At 47.6% G+C, this 20,904-nt stretch overlaps 1 protein-coding gene across 1 annotated transcript; it reads left to right on the top strand.

Annotated features, from left to right (window-relative positions):
* The first annotated feature begins 12 nt into the window (after positions 1–12).
* On the top strand, positions 13–6,614 carry LOC134503311 (phospholipase A2 inhibitor and Ly6/PLAUR domain-containing protein-like). The gene is made up of 5 exons (XM_063312079.1): positions 13–529; positions 1,987–2,103; positions 3,309–3,458; positions 4,906–5,046; positions 6,319–6,614. The coding sequence occupies exons 1-5, from the start codon at positions 478–480 to the stop codon at positions 6,465–6,467; spliced, it is 609 nt and encodes a 202-aa protein (XP_063168149.1). The 5' UTR covers positions 13–477; the 3' UTR covers positions 6,468–6,614.
* Positions 6,615–20,904: the final 14,290 nt, after the last annotated feature.

Below are 20,904 nucleotides of genomic sequence, written 5' to 3'. Positions count from 1 at the left end.
ACACTTAGCAGCTGGACTTAATGTTCTATCTTCTTATATTGGGCAGTAATGACAGCTTAGATGATACCCCCAAAGCTGATGGTCCTCTTATTGTTCCTCCCAGAGCAGTGAGTCATATCAGGCTCTAGGAGAAGGGAGAAGACCTTTGCTCAGACCATGAATGGAGAAAGCCTTGTTTAAGTCCTTTGCTGTTTTTCTTCTGCCCATTGATCTGAGAAGTTGCAGTCTTAATCCTCTGCATGTCGTTCTGGTCACTAAGCTCAGAACAAGAGTCAGTTTCACTCAGTGATTGATCCTTTCTGCAGCCTGGGAGACCAGGAACTGTGCTGGTCTCCCATCCTCATTGTCTCCTTGTCCCTCCTACCCTCTCCTGCCAAGAAGCTGTAAGTCCTCATCAGCTAACAAAACCGAGTCACCCCTTATCCAGGAGCCAGCTCAGCCCTGGGCTTTTCTCATGATCTTCTATGTTCAAAGACCATGCAGATGTCCTTGATCATCTCCTTCTTCTTCTCCATCCTGATCTCCTCAGGTAAGTCCTTTGGATTTAATTAAGAACATCACCCAATGGGAACCCAAGTTTTCAAAGCAGGGCATTTAATACTAAAAACGTGCCTGATTCAGACTGTAGCTCTGATTTCAAAACCATGGAGTCTAGTATAGGTGTAGGACTTGTACATCCTCTGGACACCTGATTGAAGGATTGAAAAATATGTAGCAGCAAACACACTATAAAAGTGTCTTAGGTGGTGGAGAGGCACCTGACCATTTCGCTTAGCTATTGTGTTTTAGCATAGTGTATTTTGGGCCAGAATATCCACCAATATTTATCCATCTACTCGACCATTTCATTTTTTTATTTTGCTTCCTTGTTTCCTTTTCTTAAACTTCTTGCAAGTCCCACAGTCAAGGAGAGTGTAATTTTATTCCTTTCCTATTTACAGTGTGTGTGTGTGTGCATGAATGTGTATGGACAAGTGTGTGCAAATGCCAGAGTTGGGCAACTTTTTTGTTCTTGAGGGCCAGATATGGTGTGACATTGTAGGTTGGGGACTACAGGGATGCCCAATCAGAAGAAGACACAGTCCTGGTTTTAGTGCATGATGTGCTGTTTTGAATTCTTCAAAATCAACAGATCACACACATACACACACAGCCAGCCTTGTAATTTGCATGCCTGCTTATTCCATGTTAAAAGAAAGGGGGACTGCCTAGAACTACCTTTGCAAGGAAAACACACACACACACACACACACACAGTAAGAGAGGTTATATTTAAAATAACCAATTTTCCTGCTTCGTCCACTTGGAAGAAAGTAGTCTCTTGCAATTCACTGTAATTCTGATCTATGTCCTCACTAAACATTATTCCTGGACAACTGCACGCATAGAAAAAGTTGTAAGGGAAGAGAAGACGGAATTGATTCACAGTCAAGAGAGCTTGGATCAATCCTAGATGCACTTTATATTGGAAATACAAGGAAAAAGAGACGGGAAGGCTGACACCTGGAAGTGCCTGGTGATGCAGGCACACACATAGAGATGAAGGCTTGTTTGCTCAAGCAGATGGGGGCAACCTCTTGGAATCCTGCAAGACAGAAAGGAACAGTGCAGGCCTTTGAATGATGGGATTGTACTGACTTTTGCAGCCTGGCTGTCAAACTCTCTCCCTGCTGGGGTAGAAAGGGGGTTTTGTTTTTGCTTTTTAATGCTATGCAGAGTTTGTGCAGTTTTGAGAGAGTGGAGTGCAATGGATGAAGTTATGGGATCAGTGACATGGGATGCTTTACTAATTCCCTAGAGTTTCGACCATGATCACTAGCTCCCCCACCAGCTTAGGCTTGTCCCTAGAAAAACCACTGTCCATAAAATAATGGGCTGCCATCTTGACTTTTTTGACCATACGCTGGGGTCATTCCTGACTCCAATGATGGATCAACTCTGAATTGGCTGCAATTTCTGATATTTACTGTGGTTCCTCCCTTTCAGGGGTTTGTTTGAAGTGTGAATACTGCAGCAGCAGCAGCGGTTTCTGCACTGGTGCACCGCATGTCTGCCGACCATTCGAAAACACCTGCCTCACTCTCACCACGGAGACAACCATTGGTGAATGATCTTCCTGGCTTGCTCCAGAGATGGCCAGTTATCTACCCAGGATTGGAAACTTGGAGGGAGGGCTTGCTTTAATGTGCAGGAGTGGTAGCTGAACAGAGTTCATTTTGTTACCCCTTGAAATGATGAACATACCAGTTAGGATGGTGTAAGTTTAGAAAAACAAGCCGAAATTGAATTTAGCTATATGTATTTTCTGGCACAATGTGGCTGTAAGTATGTATATACAAACACATGCACCCAGCTATTGTAAGGAATCATCATCTGGCACTGGAATGATTATTTATTTATTTATTTATTGTCATATTTCTAACAAATTTACTCTGAGATGAGATGAATTTGAGGAAGTAAATTCAGTGGCCATTTAGGAATAACCACTTTTTGGAGCCAGTGGGTGCATTTGGAGCTTTGAGAATATATTATGGGCATTATTATTATTATTATTATTATTATTATTATTATTATTATTATGCCTTCGAGTCCGTGTTGACTCCTGCCTAGACAAGCCCCTGCAGTTTTCTTGGCAGGGTTTTTCAGAAGTGGTTTGCCATTGCTTCCTTCCTAGGACTGAGAGAGAAGGACTGGCCCAAGGTCACCCAGCTGGCTGTGTGCCCAAGAGAGGACTAGAACTCACAGTCTCCCAGTTTCTAGCCTGATGCCTTTAACCACTATACCAAACTGGCTCTCTATTATGGGAATATACAGTATATCACAAAATAGCGGCCATTGTGAGTATGGCCTATTATGAAACATCAATTTAATTGAGGCCACCCCACTTGATTGATCCCCTTCATGATGTTCTCTACCACTGGAGCTAACTCTGGTTTTTTTCCCCTGTAGGGGACAGACTTCCAAATGAAGCCCCTTTCAGTTTCTGAGTGGGTTTTCCTTCTGGTTTTCTTGTAATTTTGCATGACTTAACACCTATCTTGACTGTAGAGCCAGTTTGGTGTAGTGGTTAAGGCACCAGGCTAGAAACCGGGAGACTGTGAGTTCTAGTCCCGCCTTAGGCACGAAGCCAGCTGGGTGACCGTGGGCCAGTCATTCTTTCAGCCTTAAGAAGAACAAGCAGGCACTGGCAAACCACTTTCGAAATCTTGCCAAGAAAACTGCAGGGACTTGTCCAGGCAGTCTCTGAGAATCGGACACAATTGAACAGATTAAAAAAAAAATTGACTGCAACCCTTTCCATTGCACAGGAAATGAAGTGTGGCTGGCCACTTACAAAGGCTGCAGCAAGATCAAGTATTGTGCCCCATCACCAATGAGTTTCACTCTCCCCTCCAGACGCAAACGGAGCGCAGCAAAGTGTTGTCGCAAGGATCTGTGCAACAGCGGAACAGTGACATGTAAGCACTATCCCCCTTTGCTATCGCCCTTCCTCTCTTGGGCAATCATCAAACTTCCCCTGCTCTTTTCCCAGTAAAAAGAGAAAGCATTAAAAAACCCCACACAAACAACAATGTAAAATGTGTCAAGATGATGAAGTCTAGAAAAGAAGGGAAGCCACAAGGTAAAACTAATATGAGCTGAAATTGTAATGGTGTGTGGAAATGACCTTGGGAGACAGGAGGAAGAGACACAGCCTGGAGAACTGTCATGCAAAAGATATCTCAGCCCACAGGAGGAAGAAGGATGTGGGAAGCATTTCAGAAGGGACCCTCCCTAGTTTTCTGGGTAGTAAAAGGAAAGGAGGGGAGGAATACTTTCAGACCTGCAAGATTCTGTTAATGTAACCTTACAATAAAGATAGAGCTAGGATTCATTGCTGGGCTTTTTGTCTGGACTACCTCGAAGGGCTAACAGAAGTATATTGAAGACTGAAAAATCTGGGGGTCAGGAAAAAATCAGGACATCACACTATGAAGAAGCTAGTGGGGGGAGTGGGCTTCTCTGGGGAAAGCATATATTGGAAAGGCTTCCCAGTTTAATAGCCTTGGAGAAAAGAAGAACTTCAAGAGGTGTCAGCCCTTCGAGATCATCCAGACCAGGAAACCAAAACCAAGAATACTAATGCTACCTTTATTGTAAGGTTACAGTAACAGAATCTTGCAAGTCTGAAAGCACTTCCCCCCTCCCCTGCCTTTACTTTCCAGAGATCTAGGGAGGGTCCCTTCTGAGATGCTTTCTCCACCCCCATTCCTGCTTTGGACTCAGATTTCTCTTATCAGACTGTTGTCTAGGCTGCAGCTCTTCCTCCTGTCTTTCAAGGTTATCCACGCAGCTCATTACAAGTAGTCCTTGCTTAACAGCTGCCCTGTTTAGTGACCGTTTGAAGTTACAATTGCACTGAAAATGTAACATTATTACTGGTCCTCACACTTATGACCGTCACAGCATCCCCGCGGTCATGTGATCAAGATTCAGGCATTTTGCAACCAGTGGGCATTTACAACAAGCAGAATCAATGGAGAAGCTAGCAGTAAAGCAGGTCACATCATGTGATGTCTCACGTAACAACTGCAGGTGATTCGCTTAACAACTGTGGGGGAAGTGAGGTTGTAAGTCCGTTGTGGTCATGTGATGTCTCGCTTAATGACCGCGTTGTTTAGTGATGGAGTTGCTGGTCCCAGTTGGCATCGTTAAATAAGGACTACCTGTTACAAGAGGTGACCCCTGGAAAGCATGAGACAAACTCTAGTAAATCCCCCCGAGATATAATTGGATAGCTGATAATCAATTTGCATTTGGAATTCCAAGAAGCGATAGCAAGGAGCAAGGCTGGGGAAGTTCCTAAGGACTGAGGGGATGGAATTGCAGTGTTATAAGTTCTGCTTGTTTTCCCAATTTCCCAAGTGCCCCGACTCGGGATCCGACCAAATGGACTGAAATGTCCAGGATGCATCTCCCAGGACCTAACCTGCAAACCCACTGAGCTGATCCATTGCAACGGCTGGGAAGAGTATTGTGTGTATTATGATGTGACAGTGGAGCAAGGTAAGACCAAAGGAACAGTATTGTCATCAGCAGTAGTGGTGAGTGTGATGATGCCACATACTTCCATCATCTGATGACAAAACGGGGGTGAGCGGTTTGAGGTCCCAGGGCCCCTCGCCTCTTTGGTCTAGCCCTCCTCCTGTGGCCCCTGAGCTGCGTCTGATCACAGCGGCAACAGCAGGATTTCCTGCTACTCCGACACATGAGATGCCCAAAGACTAAAGTCCATTGCAAAAAACAGCCCCACAGTTCTTGCCATTTTGCCCTGGGAAGTGCACAAGCTGTACAAGTAAGCCTAAAAACAGGCTTAAAATGGAATGAATGAAGTTTTATTATGGCCTTTTGGCCAATCAACCAATATAGTAAAGCCCACAACCTGAGTATTGTTTGTAAAATAAAATTAGCTTCACACGGTCAGCGCAGCCATGCTGGCAATGACTGGGCTCTAGTCTTAGTAGCAATATATTTAAAAAATCTTGCTGTCATTTTAAGTATATCTAGGCTCATCTCTGCAGAGCAGTAGGTTACAGGTAGTCCTTGCTTAACAACCATTCGTTTAGTGATAGTTCAGACTTACAATGGTGCTGAAAAAAATGACTTACAACTGGTCCTCACACTTATGACCGTTGCAGCATCCCTGTGGTCATGTGATCACGGTTTGGGCACTTGGCAACCAGTGCACATTTATGACTGTCACAGTGTCCCATGGTCACGTGATTGCCATTTTCAACCTTCCCAACTGGCTTCTGGCAAGCAAAATCAATGGGGAATTGTGTGATTCGCTTAACGACCATGTGGTTCGCTTAACGCCTGCAGTGATTTGCTTAACAACTGCTGCAAAAAGGTCATGAAATCAGGTCTGATTCACTTAATGACCGCTTTGCTTAGCAACTGAAATTCCAGTCCCAATTGTGGTCGTTAAGTGAGGACTACCTGTACATAATTTTCCCTCCCTTCCAAGTGGCTGCCCATCTCACAGCAGTGACTATAAATCAGTTCTTCTTGTGAATGTCAAAAGTAGTGAGTGTGTAAATTCTTTCCTTACACCCTAATAGAGGATAAAGTATGGAAGAGCAAGTTACAGTTTCCACAGCACACTTAACGTTCTTTTAAAAGACAGAAGCACCCCCCACCCCAATCCTCCTAAACTCTAAGGAAGTAACAGTCAACCCTGCTTGAAATACCTGCCCACCCCTCCAATTCCACAGCATCCCTCGCTTTGTATGCAACCTCAGGAATGGACTTTGTTGTCCTACTTCTCGATTCCAGCAGATGGAAGATTCTACACTCATGCAGAACGAGGCTGTGGAACCAAAAACGCTTGTCTGAATGAGCCACGTGTTTTCGGGGTGCCTGGACTATACAAGGAGATTATAAAGAAACCTGAGTGCGTACCTGCTCCCAAAATTATTGGCAAGTAGCCTTGACTTCCAGAAAACACAGAGTAAGGTGGACGATCTGCTAAAGCATCTTCCTTCTTAGTAGGCGGGTTTTCCTGATATATAAAAGAGGATAAAATCCTTCTATTAAACAAAGAAAATCACATTTAATAAAATGAGTAAAAAAATGTAAAAGTCTTGTTTGCTGCATGCTGCTAAATCTTGAGATGCCCCCTTTTCTCTGCTAATAATCGATTGGTATTTACCAGGATTCTCTGTGAAATATATTTTCTGGCAAGGAAGGAAAAGCTCTCGTTTTTATATTTCAATAATGTCTCACACTTGCATGCCTTCATCTTCTTGGTATTTGAAACTGGACATATACTTCGAGGCTACATTCACACAACACCTGGAACCCTATTTCTGAATTGACCCTTTTCTGGGGTTCCACAAGTCAATGAATACTACACTTACTTAGCGACCAATGTTTACACATCTTAAGTCATTAAAAAAAAAAAGGCTGAGCTGAACACTCCTAGTGCAAATGCAGCCATTGGGATTTATAACCAACAACCACAACATGTCCAGTTAAAGCAGACATGCTTATACCAGCCAGCAACAAATATCTGGTAGATAAATTCCAGTATTGGCATAGTGAAAGATAAACATGAATTGGTGCTTACAAAGTACATTTAGAAAATTTTGCTATATTTATTAATATATACATACAGAGGAGATTTATTTAGGCACAGTGAAATTCAATGCAAGGGGGGGGGGAAATGAAATAAAAAATAATTTCTTAAATATGTTGAAGTCATTTTTGCTGATGACCACCATGCAGTGGGGTGGGGTAATTCTACTAACAATATTTAAAGTGCTCCAGTGATGGAGCGCTCCAACTTTGACCTCTGTTGGACTCCTTTTCACAAGGGCTCCAGTTTCTATTCGTCAGTTTTACTGATTCTTTTCCTCCATGGATTTCCTTCCCTTGGCACCTTCCCAAACTTAAGTGGCTGAAGCCTCATTTGAAGTTTGCTTTAGCCTCAGCAAAGAATTAAAGGAAATGTTGCTTCCTTGAAACACTTAACATTTGAAGCTAAGGGATAACAAACATGTTGCTTTGAACAGTGAGCTGATTAAAACCCACAACTTCATCCCACCCTTTCCCCATAGAGAGATGGCTGGTTGTTTAGGCTATCAAAAGATATGAGCAAACACGCATGAAGCAGAAGTATCAGAAGCTGGAGAAATACCAGGGCCTGAAGGAAGAACTAGAGAGGATGTGAAAAGTGAAGGCCAAAGTGGTCCCAGTGGTGGCAGGAGCACTCGGGGCTGTGACCCCCAAGCTGGGAGAGTGGCTCCAACAGATCCCAGGAGCAACATCGGAGCTCTCTGTCCAGAAGAGTGCAGTGCTAGGAACAGCTAAGATCCTGCTTAGAACCCTCAAACTCCCAGACCTCTGGCAAAGGACCCGAGGTTGAGGGAGACACAGACCACCCATAGGGGTGAGAAGGGATTTTTTTTTTAATTGCAATTTTTGATAGAACTCTAGTTCAATCCCAGCTTTGATATAACCAGACTGATATCACCAATTTTATTGGCAAACCTCTTGATACCACATTTCTTGAATTCAAGGACATGCTAAGCAAAACCTTAACACTTGCGGTTCATTAACTTCCAGAAGAACTAACAGCCTTTTAAAAGAAGTAGCATTTATTTTCCCTTATTCCAAATTCCAAATTCTTAGTGGCAATTTAATATTCTAGATCAACTTGAACCCTGCTTTGGAGTTGTTTCGAATGATGAAAACAAGGGAATCATGAAAAACAGAGTAGCCATTGGTCTGTACAGGTTCCAAGGAACTGAATTTGGAGGTGATGAAGACGTATCCTCCTTAGCTCCTTGTAAGGAACATAATTAAAAATGTTAAAATATTTATTTTAACTTTATTTTATGATTTTTATAATCCACCCAACTCCATAGTGTCTGGGTAGGCTACAGGGACTTACAGTTATAAACATGACAATAAAAGAAATCATTTATAAAAATAGCAGTTGCAAGAAATCAGTACAACAGCTTTCCCTGTTCCTCTGCCAGTAAGAGTTATCTGGGAGTGAAAGTCTGTTGAAATAAAACTGCCTTCTAAAAACCCTGAGGGAGGGAACTTAAGAAGGTTTCAATCCTAAGCTATATTTTGTTCCTTAAATACAGAAGTGCTCTCTCTTCTTCTTTAAAAAAAACAAAACTTTTTTTTCGATTATTCATCTAAGGATCCTGGAGGCGAAGCTTGATTAAACAGATAATAAGTTCAATTAAATACCCTTGCACGCCCTGACAATCCAATAGCCCAGGACCCAGAATAAGAAGCCAAGGATGTTAAACAAATACAGCCACATAGAGAGGAGATCTGATTGTTGAACAGTCTGAGCAGAAACATAATTCCTAACAAGAGACTCAGGAACATCACTGGGTGGCATGAGACAATATGGCTCCAGTGCAGAATTTCTCCAGTTAGGATTCCAGACTTCCTATTCCACGCAATTCTATTTCCCAGCTCCTGGTTTTCCACTCCCCCTTCCAATAATCATTTAGCATTCTGCAGTTCCATTGCTGGTCCCACTCAGTCTACTGAGGTTGAGCTTTCTATTTCTATTACAATAACAGAGTTAATTTATGACATCACGTTTATTTGTAGAGTAACAGCAGTGGACACATTTTTCCAGAAAGCATCACACATCCAAGACCAGTTTGATAGATCATCTTACATGCCAAATACTTCCTTTTGTCCTTTAGGGAGATTTTTTTTTCAAACGGAAACTTCAAAGGATGCCTTCAACTTTTTTTTTTGGAAAAAGATATGGGACATGGTTGGTTTTTTCTCTGGATAGTGGCAAACAGATTTGCCACAGCAAAGGCAATGGGAGATTTTTTAGACTGCTTACACAATCTCAGCCATCCTTTCTGGGCTGGTAATTGGATCACAGATCCAGAATCTTTATGCATGCTCAGATTATAATACAACTGTAAATAAATGGAATTGTCGTGAGTACTGATGGTGAGCAGGAGGGGGCCTCTATCCAGGGGGGAAAACGCACACGTAGCTTAGAGGCTTTGAACTGTCATTCAAAGAGACACAGAACAGACCCACCTTGAATTTTGGGGTTTATCTGACTGGGCTTTTCCCACACTTCTTCAGTTTGTTAGGATTCTGTTTTATGTAGCAGTAATAAACACTAGAGACCTACTCCTCGTCTCAGCATGATTTCTGACTGTTAGGACAGGAATTGGCTTCTCCATGAAATATGAAATTATATAAAATTTTCTAAAACAGCTAAAAAGCTATTTCTACCTGAGAACCAGGCTGAGTAAAAATAGCATGAATGTATATGCATATGTATATGCATATATGTGCATGTGTGCGTGTGTGTTTGAAACAACTCATTTATTTGTTTTAGTGCAGTTAAATGGAAGATGTTGCTCATTAATTTTATGGTTTCTTTCCCAACCAAAATTAACAAGCAGCATTTTCTGGTAACTGCACTAAAACAAATAAATGAGTGTTTCAAATAAAGAAAAGTATAAACATTATTCAAATACATACTGTGAGAGGTAAAGATTTTAATGTGTCAATAAGTTCAAGCTAGTGAGCAAAAGCAACGCCATGTTAAATACTTAAACCAACACGAAGTCAGGAGGAGATAGTGGGGAAAACTCATCCAATGATAAGGGCTAAACTCATCACTTATCATGGCAATGGCTAAACTCATCATCTGGTAATGGCTAAACTCATCAGGGCAACGGCTAAACACATCACCTAATATGATAATGGTTTAAAACAAAGGCGGCCGGAAGATTGTAAGTCTGAGAGTACCCAGCCAATGGGGAAACGGATAAAGAGGAGCGACGGGACAGGAAAATGTATAAAAATAAACTTGAAATATTGTATGGTGTGGCTTTTCTTTTGGACTCGTTGCATCATGCTCCTGGAAAGTCCAGCACGCTTTGCAAACCGTAGAAGCTCAGAGAGAGAGCGAAATAAAGTCTTTTTCGACTTCTAAACTCAGAGACTGTTGGAGTCTAATTTGTTTCGAGTTTTGTCGCTAACAATACGAACAATATAAAAACAATTCAAACAATATAAAAATATGCTGTATAACCAACACCTTCCTTAACCTAAGGTTCAAACCTCCTTTAAGTATTAAAACACAGCCTAAAGTTAAGAATGGACACGGTGGCGCTGCGGGTTAAACCGCTGAGCTGCTGAGCTTGCTGATCGAAAGGTTGGCGGTTCAAATCCGTGTGGCGGGGTGAGCTCCCGTTGCTAGTCCCAGCTCCTGCACACCAAGCAGTTCGAAAACATGCCAATGTGAGTAGATTAATTGGTACCGCTTTGGCGGGAAGGTAACGCCGTTCCGTGCAGTCATGCCGGCCACATGACCACGGACGGGTCCTTACGGACAACGCCGGCTCCAAGGCTTAGAAACGGAGATGAGCACCGCCCCCTAGAGTCAGACTCGACTGGACTTAACGTCAAGGGAAACCTTTACCTTTACCTTTAAAGTTAAGAATAGACCTCAACCATAACTTCATCCTCCCACCAATATTGATGTTCACTCTTCACCAGCGCATGCTCCAAACACAGATTAAACCTAGAAGAGCTGCCAGTCATGAACAAATCTGTCATGAGTGCCGTTGAGCTGAAGACATCAGCGCAATGGCACACATGACAATAACGGGGAAGCAGGGGAAGGGGCTCAAGATAAGCAGCCATCAACTCACAAAGAAGAAAGAAGAAGATACAAAGGCTAAGCGGATCGCGAGGCACACCCAAGCTGTTAACGCTAGCGCAACGGAGATCGCCCAGCTGACAGCAATCACCGGATGAATAAGGAAACCGATGATGGGCGATCCCGGAGCGCCAGCGGGGCCTCGCAACCCCTCACCTACCGGCAAGACAGCATGTTGGACAAAGGGGGGATGACGTAACCCTGAGTGAGGGGGCGCTGACCGGCGCGGGGTATTTAAACCCCGCACCGGCGCACTCCTGTCACTCTCAGCTTTTTTCTACGACTAGCACTACGCTATGAATACACCAGAGCCTGTTTCAACTGAACCAGTGTCTGCGCATTACTCGGCGGTAGGCAGTGCATGACATAAAGCTGAGAGTCACAAACTCAGCCTCGCCGAGCCCCACCGGACGACAACGAGCCGCGGGAGGAGTAGACGGCGAGAAGACCAGGAACGATGAGGCCGGCGCGACGCGGACAAGGGGGGCGAGCCGCACGGCAAGAAGCAGAGGAGGACCGATCGAGGCCAGAGGCACCGCGGACTCCCGGAGCCATGGACACCCACCCGGCCCAACCCGAGCCTCAGCTCCAACCCCAGGGGGAGATGGCGATGGAGGCAACCCGGCCACGGGAGGGAGCAACATACCTCCCGAGACCAGCGGAGAACCCCGCGCCCCACATCGCACCCCAGCCACGGGCGTGGAGTGGCAGCCCAACGGCGGTAAGCATGGGGGAGGACGAAGAAGCAACCCAGCCGATGGCGGAGGAAGCGGGCCAACGGATGGGAGTGCCTGAACCCCACCGGCGACCCACCCCCGCCGACACACCAATGGAACCGGCCCCAGCGGCGGCGCGGATCGCGGACGGGGACGCACAAGCTAGACTCGCGGCCATGGAGACCCAACTGAAGGAACTCCGGACCATGCTTCAATCGTTGATGTCCCCTGCGCCGCCCAACTACGTCCCCGCACAGGTCCACACCCCGAGCGAGGCGCCGCACTCCCACGGGCCAGATGATGGTCAACAAACAGCCCAAGCGGACGACGCCACAGGCCGGGAAGTGAGAGGAGGGGGCTCACAAAACGCCCGGGCCCCAAAGGACTTCCCCATCTTCTTTGATGGGAACCCCGCGAAACTGTCGTTCTTCATTACGAATGCCAGGGAGTTCATGGGGAGGCACGGACACTCCTATGACTCCGAAGCGGACAAGATCGCAGCTGTGGCGATCAAACTACAAGACCGGGTGGCGGACTGGTACGTCCAACTGTACGAGTCCAGTTCCCCCGCCCTCGCCAACTTCCACGCCTTCATCACCGAGATGAAGAGCTACTTTGAGGACCCACTAGCCAAAGTGAGGGCGAAAAGCGCACTCCAAAGACTCAAACAGGGCACACGCACTGTCCCGGACTACGCCCTCGAGTTCAAAGCCCTCGCAGGGAAGATCAACGACTGGTCCGAGACCACCCTGCTGGAAATGTTCAAAAGGGGGCTCAACCGCGACGTACTCCAATGGGCCCTCTACCGGGACTACCCGGAGACTCTACACGGTTGGATCCACCTCGCGGGGAAAGCAGAACACGCGCACCGCACCTTCCTCATGGCAACGACGGAAGACACGACCAACACCTGCCCAAAGGTACCCACGCCACACGTGGGGACGGCCGGTCCCACATACCCAAGGAAGAAATTTAATCGCGGGCCCTGCGGGAGGTGTGGAAAACTGGGGCACAAGACGGCAGATTGCTTCGCCAACAGACCGCCGGCTAGTGTGCCCAAACCCGCCCCGAAAACTAGCCTCAAACCACCTAACCCGCCGCCGTCCCTGCACCGCCGAATGACCGGAGCCACAGCAACACCAGACGAAGGCTGGGACGCCTACTGGGGGGGAGAGGACGCCGTAGACCCAGGCCAGCTGGCGGGAAATGCTCCCCGCCTGCCCTGAAACGCGTTGCGAGGCAGGCGGTGGGACAGCAGCGCGGACCACCTCGACCGAACGGCGAAAGCTCCGTTATAATGGCGGCAATCAAACTCTCTGCCGGCAACGGAGTCACCACGGCCGCGGCACTAGTGGACTCGGGGTGCTCGAAAAACCTGATCCACCCCGACTTAGTCGCCAAACTCGACCTCCGCTGCTCCCCCCTCCCCACGCCGCTGGCATTCCACCAGCTGGACGGCTCAACAGCGGGAGGGAAACCAGCCACGATGCAGACCGAGCCGGTCACCCTGCAAATGGGCACCCACACCGAACGCACATCGTTCGTAGTCACCCACATCGGACGACCCATTGCAGTCTTGGGAATGCCATGGCTCGCGACAAACAACCCGCGCATCGACTGGGAGACCCGCACCTTCCTATTCGGCGACGGTGAGTACCGGGCGCCAGTTCCGGTGGGCAGAACCAACCCCACTGTGGGACGAGCAGAGGCGGCTACACAGGACAACACAGCTACCACAGCAGACCTACCGGAACAATACGCCGACTTCTCCGAGGTCTTCGGAGAAGCAGAAGCTGATCAACTACCCCCCCACCGCAAGACGGACTGTCGGATTGACCTGCTGCCTGATGTCCCCTTACCTAGACCGAAGATCTACTCGATGACCCCGAAGGAGATGGCGACCCTCCGGGAGTTCATCGATAAAAACCTAGAGAGGGGATTCATAGAGCCAGCATGCTCACCGGTCGGAGCCCCCGTCTTATTCCGGGAGAAGAAAGACGGCACCCTACGGCTTTGCACCGACTACCGGGGCCTAAACGCGGCTTCCCTGTCCAATAAATACCCCTTACCCCTGGTAAAAGATATGCTCGCCCACCTGTCCACGGGCAAGGTCTTCTCCAAGCTGGACCTTCGCGAGGCGTACTACCGCATCCGAATCAGGGAGGGGGACGAATGGAAAACTGCGTTCAACTGCCCCCTAGGCGCCTTCCAGTACAAAGTGCTGCCGTTCGGACTCGCGGGGGCCCCGGGGGTATTTATGCAGCTCATCAATGAGGTCCTGCATGAACACCTGTTCAAAGGGGTCCTCGTCTACATAGACGACGTCCTTATCTACACCAAAACGCACGAGGAACATGTGACCCTAGTCAGACAAGTCCTCGATAAGCTAAGAAGGGCGCAGCTCTATGCCAAACCCGCAAAGTGCGAATTCCATAAAGCGCGCCTAGACTACCTGGGGTACCGAATCTCCAGAGACGGCATAGAAATGGACCCCGCAAAAGTCAAGGCGGTGGTGAACTGGGAACGCCCCCGCAACAGACGCCAACTCCAGAGCTTCCTCGGCTTCGCGAATTTTTACAGGTCATTCGCCCGGGGGTTCGCGGAGATAGCCCTCCCCCTAATGGACCTCCTCAAAACCAAAGGGGTGGGGGACACCCGACGCGCCAAGAACCCGGGCACAGTATTGAATTGGACTCCCGCGTGCCAGACCGCATTCAATAAGTTGAAAGCGCTGTTCACCACAGAGCCAATCCTCGCGCACCCAGACCCAGAACGGCCGTTCGTGGTCCAAGCCGACGCCTCAGACTTCTCCCTGGGGGCCATCCTACTCCAAAAGGACCCCACAGGAGTCCTGAAACCATGCGCCTACCTGTCGAGGAAATTCTCCGAGACAGAAAGGCGATGGCACGTCTGGGAGAAGGAAGCCTTCGCGGTAAAATCGGCGCTGGAAACATGGAGACACCTACTCGAAGGAGCCGCCCAACCATTCGAGGTCTGGACCGACCACCGGAACCTCGAGGCCCTCCGAACGCCCAGACGCCTCAGCCCAAAACAGGTCCGATGGGCCCAATTCTTCAGCCGCTTCAACTTTCAGCTGAAGTTCATGCCGGGTAAAAAGAACTTCCTGGCTGACGCCCTTTCCCGACTGCCCCAAGACGAAGAGCCCGCCCCAGACACGATTGGGATGGTCCTATCCGCTTCCCAACTGGGGATGGCTGTGACCACCCGGAGCGGCGCTCGGAGGCAGCACGACTCTACGGCGCAACCGACGGCGGGGCAACCAGTGACCAGACGACGCCAACCGCAACTACCAGGGGGGATACACACGGACCTCACCGCCGCCCTCAAAACCGACCCCTGGTTCCTGGCAAACCCCGACAAGGTAACGATGGCACAGGACCTGGCATGGGGGGAAGGCAGAATCTATGTCCCGGACTCGCAACGCCAAGCGATCTTGCATAGATCCCACGACACCAAGCAAGCGGGACACTTTGGGTTCCTTAAGACCCTGCACCTAACAAGGCGTCAATTCTGGTGGCCCGCGCTAAGACGGGACGTGAAAGCCTACGTAGCGTCCTGCCCAACGTGCGCCAGAGCCAAACGGGCACCAGGTAAGCCCTCGGGACTTTTACAACAGGTGGCGGAACCCTCCCACCCATGGGAGGAAATCTCTATGGATTTTATAGTAGACCTCCCACCCAGCCAGAAGAAAACGGCAATTTGGGTGGTGAAAGACTACTTTTCGAAACAGGCCCACTTCATCCCCTGCACATCGGTCCCGTCCGCACAACAACTAGCCAAACTCTTCCTCATCCACGTGTACAGGTTACACGGATGTCCCGCACGTGTCGTGACCGACAGGGGCACACAATTCACTTCTAAATTCTGGCGGGCCTTCCTAAAGCTGACGGGGACCCAACAGGCCCTATCCACTGCCTGGCACCCCCAGACGGACGGAGCCACAGAGGTCCTCAATGCCACCCTAGAACAATTCATACGCTCATACACCAACTACCATCAAGACGACTGGGCCGAACTGCTCCCGTTCGCCGAAGTCGCATACAACAACGCCGTCCACACGAGCACGGGGAAAACTCCGTTCGAGGTAGTCTCGGGGCGCAACTTTGTCCCCATACCGGAGCTACCACAACCCCCGGGACCCCAGGTGGACGCTTGTGACTGGGGACGGAAGATTGCGGAATCGTGGCCGATAATCACGGCAGCGCTGAAGGAAGCACAGGCGGCCTACAAAGAGCAGGCCGACAAGCACCGGCGCCAACAACCGACGTTCCAGGCTGGGGATATGGTCTACCTATCCACCAAATTCCTAAAGTCGCCCCAACCCTCGAAAAAATTGGGGCCTAAGTACATCGGGCCGTTCCGAGTCACACAGATAGTGAACCCGGTGGCAATACGCTTGGACCTGCCACACAACCTACGGAGACTCCACCCGGTATTCCACACCAGCCTCCTGAAACCTGCAACTACCTCTCGATGGCACCCAAGCACGCCACCGCCCTCACCGGTGATGATCGACAGCCAACATCACTTCGAAGTAAGGGACATACTCGACTCCCGCAGGAAACGGGGAACTTTACACTATTTGGTCAGGTGGAAACACTTCCCCCACCCAGAATGGGTGGCGGCGCACAACGTTAACGCGCCTGACCTGACCCGGGCTTTTCACCGGGCGTACCCTGACAAGCCTACGGCGAGACAAGTAAACCGGCACCTGCATACCCCCTCCCCCGCGGGCCCCCCCGCCTACCGTGCCCCAAGGGAAAGGGCCCCCCCAAGCCCGCGACTTGGGTGGACCTCCCCCCCCCGGGACTCACCCCCCCCCCGCCCCGGGCCCACGAGGGAGTGACAAGCGGTCGCCAGCACCCTCCCCCCGCCCCGGGCCCACGGGGGAGTGGCAATCAAGTCAACAGTGCATACCTGGGGGCAACGCCCAGGAGCACACATAACAAAGGCGACGCACTTAGAATAAAAATAAGGGCCCTACCTGGAGCTGATAAGCACCCGACCAGCCACGCCTCTCTCCTCGCCGAACTGAGCCAAACAAGCAGGGTGTGGCCGGAACATGCGCACGCCCAGGGTGTGATGGGCATGCGCACTGGAAACACACCCTAGATGGACACGTGGTAGAGGGCGGAACAAAGGGAGGGGCGAAAACACTCCGGCGGGAAATTCCAAAAAAAAAAAAAAAAACCATTTTGACAGCTCTCCTGGTAAAAAAACCAGAAAGCCGGGGGGGGGGCACTATTCGGACAGGGGGCAGTATGTCATGAGTGCCGTTGAGCTGAAGACATCAGCGCAATGGCACACATGACAATAACGGGGAAGCAGGGGAAGGGGCTCAAGATAAGCAGCCATCAACTCACAAAGAAGAAAGAAGAAGATACAAAGGCTAAGCGGATCGCGAGGCACACCCAAGCTGTTAACGCTAGCGCAACGGAGATCGCCCAGCTGACAGCAATCACCGGATGAATAAGGAAACCGATGATGGGCGATCCCGGAGCGCCAGCGGGGCCTCGCAACCCCTCACCTACCGGCAAGACAACATGTTGGACAAAGGGGGGATGACGTAACCCTGAGTGAGGGGGCGCTGACCAGCGCGGGGTATTTAAACCCCGCACCGGCGCACTCCTGTCACTCTCAGCTTTTTTCTACGACTAGCACTACGCTATGAATAAACCAGAGCCTGTTTCAACTGAACCAGTGTCTGCGCATTACTCGGCGGTAGGCAGTGCATGACAAAATCACCCTAAATCTAATCCTGACATTAAATTTAATCATAGGGTTCAAGGAAATCTGTGTAATGGTTTCTGGCTCAAAACAAATGTTTTTTTGGTTTCTCTTCAATGTAGATGGTATGTTATGTCTGCTTGAAGGATGGCATAATATTGCAGGTATAGAAAACAGGGCTGGACCATATGAGAGTTAGATTATATTCATTCATTCATTCATTCATTCATTCATTTTTCCAATTTATATAGCTGTTGTCCTAGGACACATGCTTCCAAGTTTCACTTAAAGGCTGTGATATAAAGGAGAGGCCTCTGAAAAATCATTGGGATGGGAAAGGGCTCTTATCAGGAATTGTGGTTATATCAAGAATGGGGGTAGGGGGGTGGGGGTAGACAAAAACAATTATATTTATTAAGAAATTGGAAAAGTGATATTATTCCAGAGATCAAGGAATGGTTGTCAGAAAAGAGTGATCTATCTGTTTCGGAAATATATTTATCAATATATTTTCTACGAATCAGAGGATGCAGCAATATGTGTTTATTATGGCAGAGATTTTGTGATATATTATAATAATATCTTACATTGCTTACATTATAGTACTGAATTCATTGGTAAACCAGTGGCTATTGATAAGTATAAAATACCAGAGAATTTTTTTCTTTCTTAGTTTGTATTTTTAGTTTGCATTTTTAATTTATTTTTCAGTTTCATTTTTTTGTAAGGTCAAAGATTGCTTTGTTACAAAGCATAAAGATAATAAATAATTTTTTTATAAAATATGAAAACTAAAAAAAGGGAAAGGAAAGGGCTCTGTTCTCCATGGGCTTGGTAGTCCAAAGGGCGCAAAAATCCTGAGGCTCCTTTATCCAAAGGTCACTTGAGTCTCCTTGGTGAACGGCTGTTCCTGACAGTCATGACAACCTGCACACAGCAGGTGTTCCTGGAAGCCCATCCCTCTGGACGTTCTTCCTGGTTTATAATTAGAAATTATAGCTTGCAATGACAGTGGGGAATTCGTGCTCTGGACTTCGGCCATTCCCTCCCTATTCTGTTCCACACCTTGAAATTAATGGCACTGATAAGTAAACTTTTGTCCTACGGTTGGGCTAAATGCCCCATGTTTCCAACCTGCTTAATTCCTGGCAACTTGTGAATTTATCTCCTCTGTCCTCTCTCTTACATTCTCTGTTCAAAAACAAAAATAAAACCCTATCTAAAATCTAAAAAGTCTTGCAATTTGTCCATTTGGGTGGCCTACGTACCCTAAAACTTGCTGCTCCAGATGGATAAATCTGGTTTCTGGTATCCTAGAAAGTCCACTAAGTGGACTTTGAAGTTGTTCTATCTAGATAAACAAGTTGTCCATAACTGAGGTCATTTCAAGGTGGGTTGCGCTATTAAAGCAAATTAAAAACCATCACACATAAAATTGTTGCCAAACGAACTTTGTGGATGTGTCCATCAGTTCATTTGGCAACAATTTTATGTGTGATGGTTTTTAGGAGTACCCTATCCTCCTTATTAGGGGACACGGTGGCGCTGCGGGTTAAACCGCTGCGCTGCTGAGCTCGCCAATCGAAAGGTCAGCGGTTCGAATCCACGCAACGGGGTGAGCTCCCGTTGCTAGTCCCAGCTCCTGCTCACCTAGCAGTTTGAAAACATGCAAATGTGAGTAGATCAATAGGTACCGCTTCGGCGGGAAGGTAACGGCGTTCCGTGTCGTCATGCCGGCCACATGACCACGGAGGAAATGTCTACGGACAAACGCCGGCTCTTCGGCTTAGAAACGGAGATGAGCACCGCCCCCTAGAGTCAGACACAACTGGACTTTATGTCAAGGGAAACCTTTACCTTTACCTATCCTCCTTATTGTGTTATCTGTCCATTGGTGGTTGGATGACTGGAAGATAGGACCTTCTCCACTTGCAAGGACAAATAAATCCGCAAAGTCTCCTCTTTTTTTCTCCTGTTGCCCGCTACCCACCCCCTGGCCATGAGTGAAAAAGGCTTAAGTCATCCTTAGCTATACCACAATTAAAATAGTCTTTAATCCTTATTCCAACACCATCCATGAGCTCAAGGCAGGCAGAGTTGGTTTCGCTCTACCTTGGAGGGGAGTCAAGGGACTGATAATAGATGGGAACTGAAGAAATCAGAGGCAGGATAAAGACTGGCAACAGGACAGCACATTTCATTCTGGGATGCTTTTCTGATGACTCAAGGATGGGTGGAAGCACTATGCCTCAGTTTGTGAGAAATGCCCTTTGTGATTAATGGGCAAATGGACTGAAATAGTCTAAAGGCTGGGATGATCAGGAAGTAGATAATTTATTCAGTTCCGTCTCTCCTGGGCTTACAACAAGGGAAAATGGATCCAGAAATCATGAACTCAAGAGCCAAGTCCTATTGACACCCTCATTGTTTCTTGAGATATGCCCCACAACCAACTTTCACTGGATCTATTCATGCAGTTTATTGCAACTAAGAGCAGTCAACTGATAGATTCACTGGCAAGAAGCAATCCGAAAATTTACAGGGGAGAGCCATTTTGGCAGATTGCTAGGAAAGCCTTTGGCCCAGGAGAGATCAGAAAAGTCACACACCAGGCATTTCTATAAAAATAATTTTACTTACAGAAAGCAAACATATTTACAGGCTCTCAGTGAGAGCTGCTTAACTCTCTACATGCCTACATAGAAGGGAAACGGAAACAAAAACAAGTCCAGGCAAGTTCTTCCCCCCAGGTGCAAAAATTAACAATTGAAAAGGGGACAATTAAATTCAACCTCTTCACCCTGCCAAAATGATTAGTTACCATAGTAACCTTAATCTGTAGTAGAAAACATATTAACAAGCCATCCAAAATCTAGGGCAATATTTCTCAACCTTGGCAACTTTAAGTTGTGTGGACATCAACTCCCAGAATTCCCCAGCTAGCATGGGAGTTGAAGTCCAAACATCTTAAAGTTGCTGAGAAACACTGGTCTAGAGAAACAGGGTTTCCAACTGACAGCAGCAAACAAAACGAATCTCCTTTTCCCTTCCTAGATAGACCAGAAGATCTTTTGGGTCAGGCCATACTTACGAAATTCCAAGAGAATGCAATGGATATTCTTACAAAATGGCTATCGTGTGCAAGTTCACTCATTAAAATGGCTGTCACAATGGGAGTGGTCACTCAGAAATCCCTAAAAACGATTTATGGGTGTTTGTAAGCCCCTT

Source organism: Candoia aspera, chromosome 10 (assembly GCF_035149785.1).
Source record: "Candoia aspera isolate rCanAsp1 chromosome 10, rCanAsp1.hap2, whole genome shotgun sequence".
Taxonomy (NCBI): domain Eukaryota; kingdom Metazoa; phylum Chordata; class Lepidosauria; order Squamata; family Boidae; genus Candoia; species Candoia aspera.
Note: the sequence above shows the minus strand (reverse complement) of the source record. Positions and strands in the feature narration are given on the sequence as shown.

What these genes read in the sequence shown, in the direction of transcription:
- LOC134503311 (XM_063312079.1), top strand. Translation starts at nt 478, where the DNA reads ATGCAGATGTCCTTGATCATCTCCTTCTTCTTCTCCATCCTGATCTCC. An exon ending in CTCCATCCTGATCTCCTCAG is followed by an intron (nt 530 to 1,986) that starts GTAAGTCCTTTG and finishes CCTCCCTTTCAG; the next exon opens with GGGTTTGTTTGAAGTGTGAA. An exon ending in CACCACGGAGACAACCATTG is followed by an intron (nt 2,104 to 3,308) that starts GTGAATGATCTT and finishes TCCATTGCACAG; the next exon opens with GAAATGAAGTGTGGCTGGCC.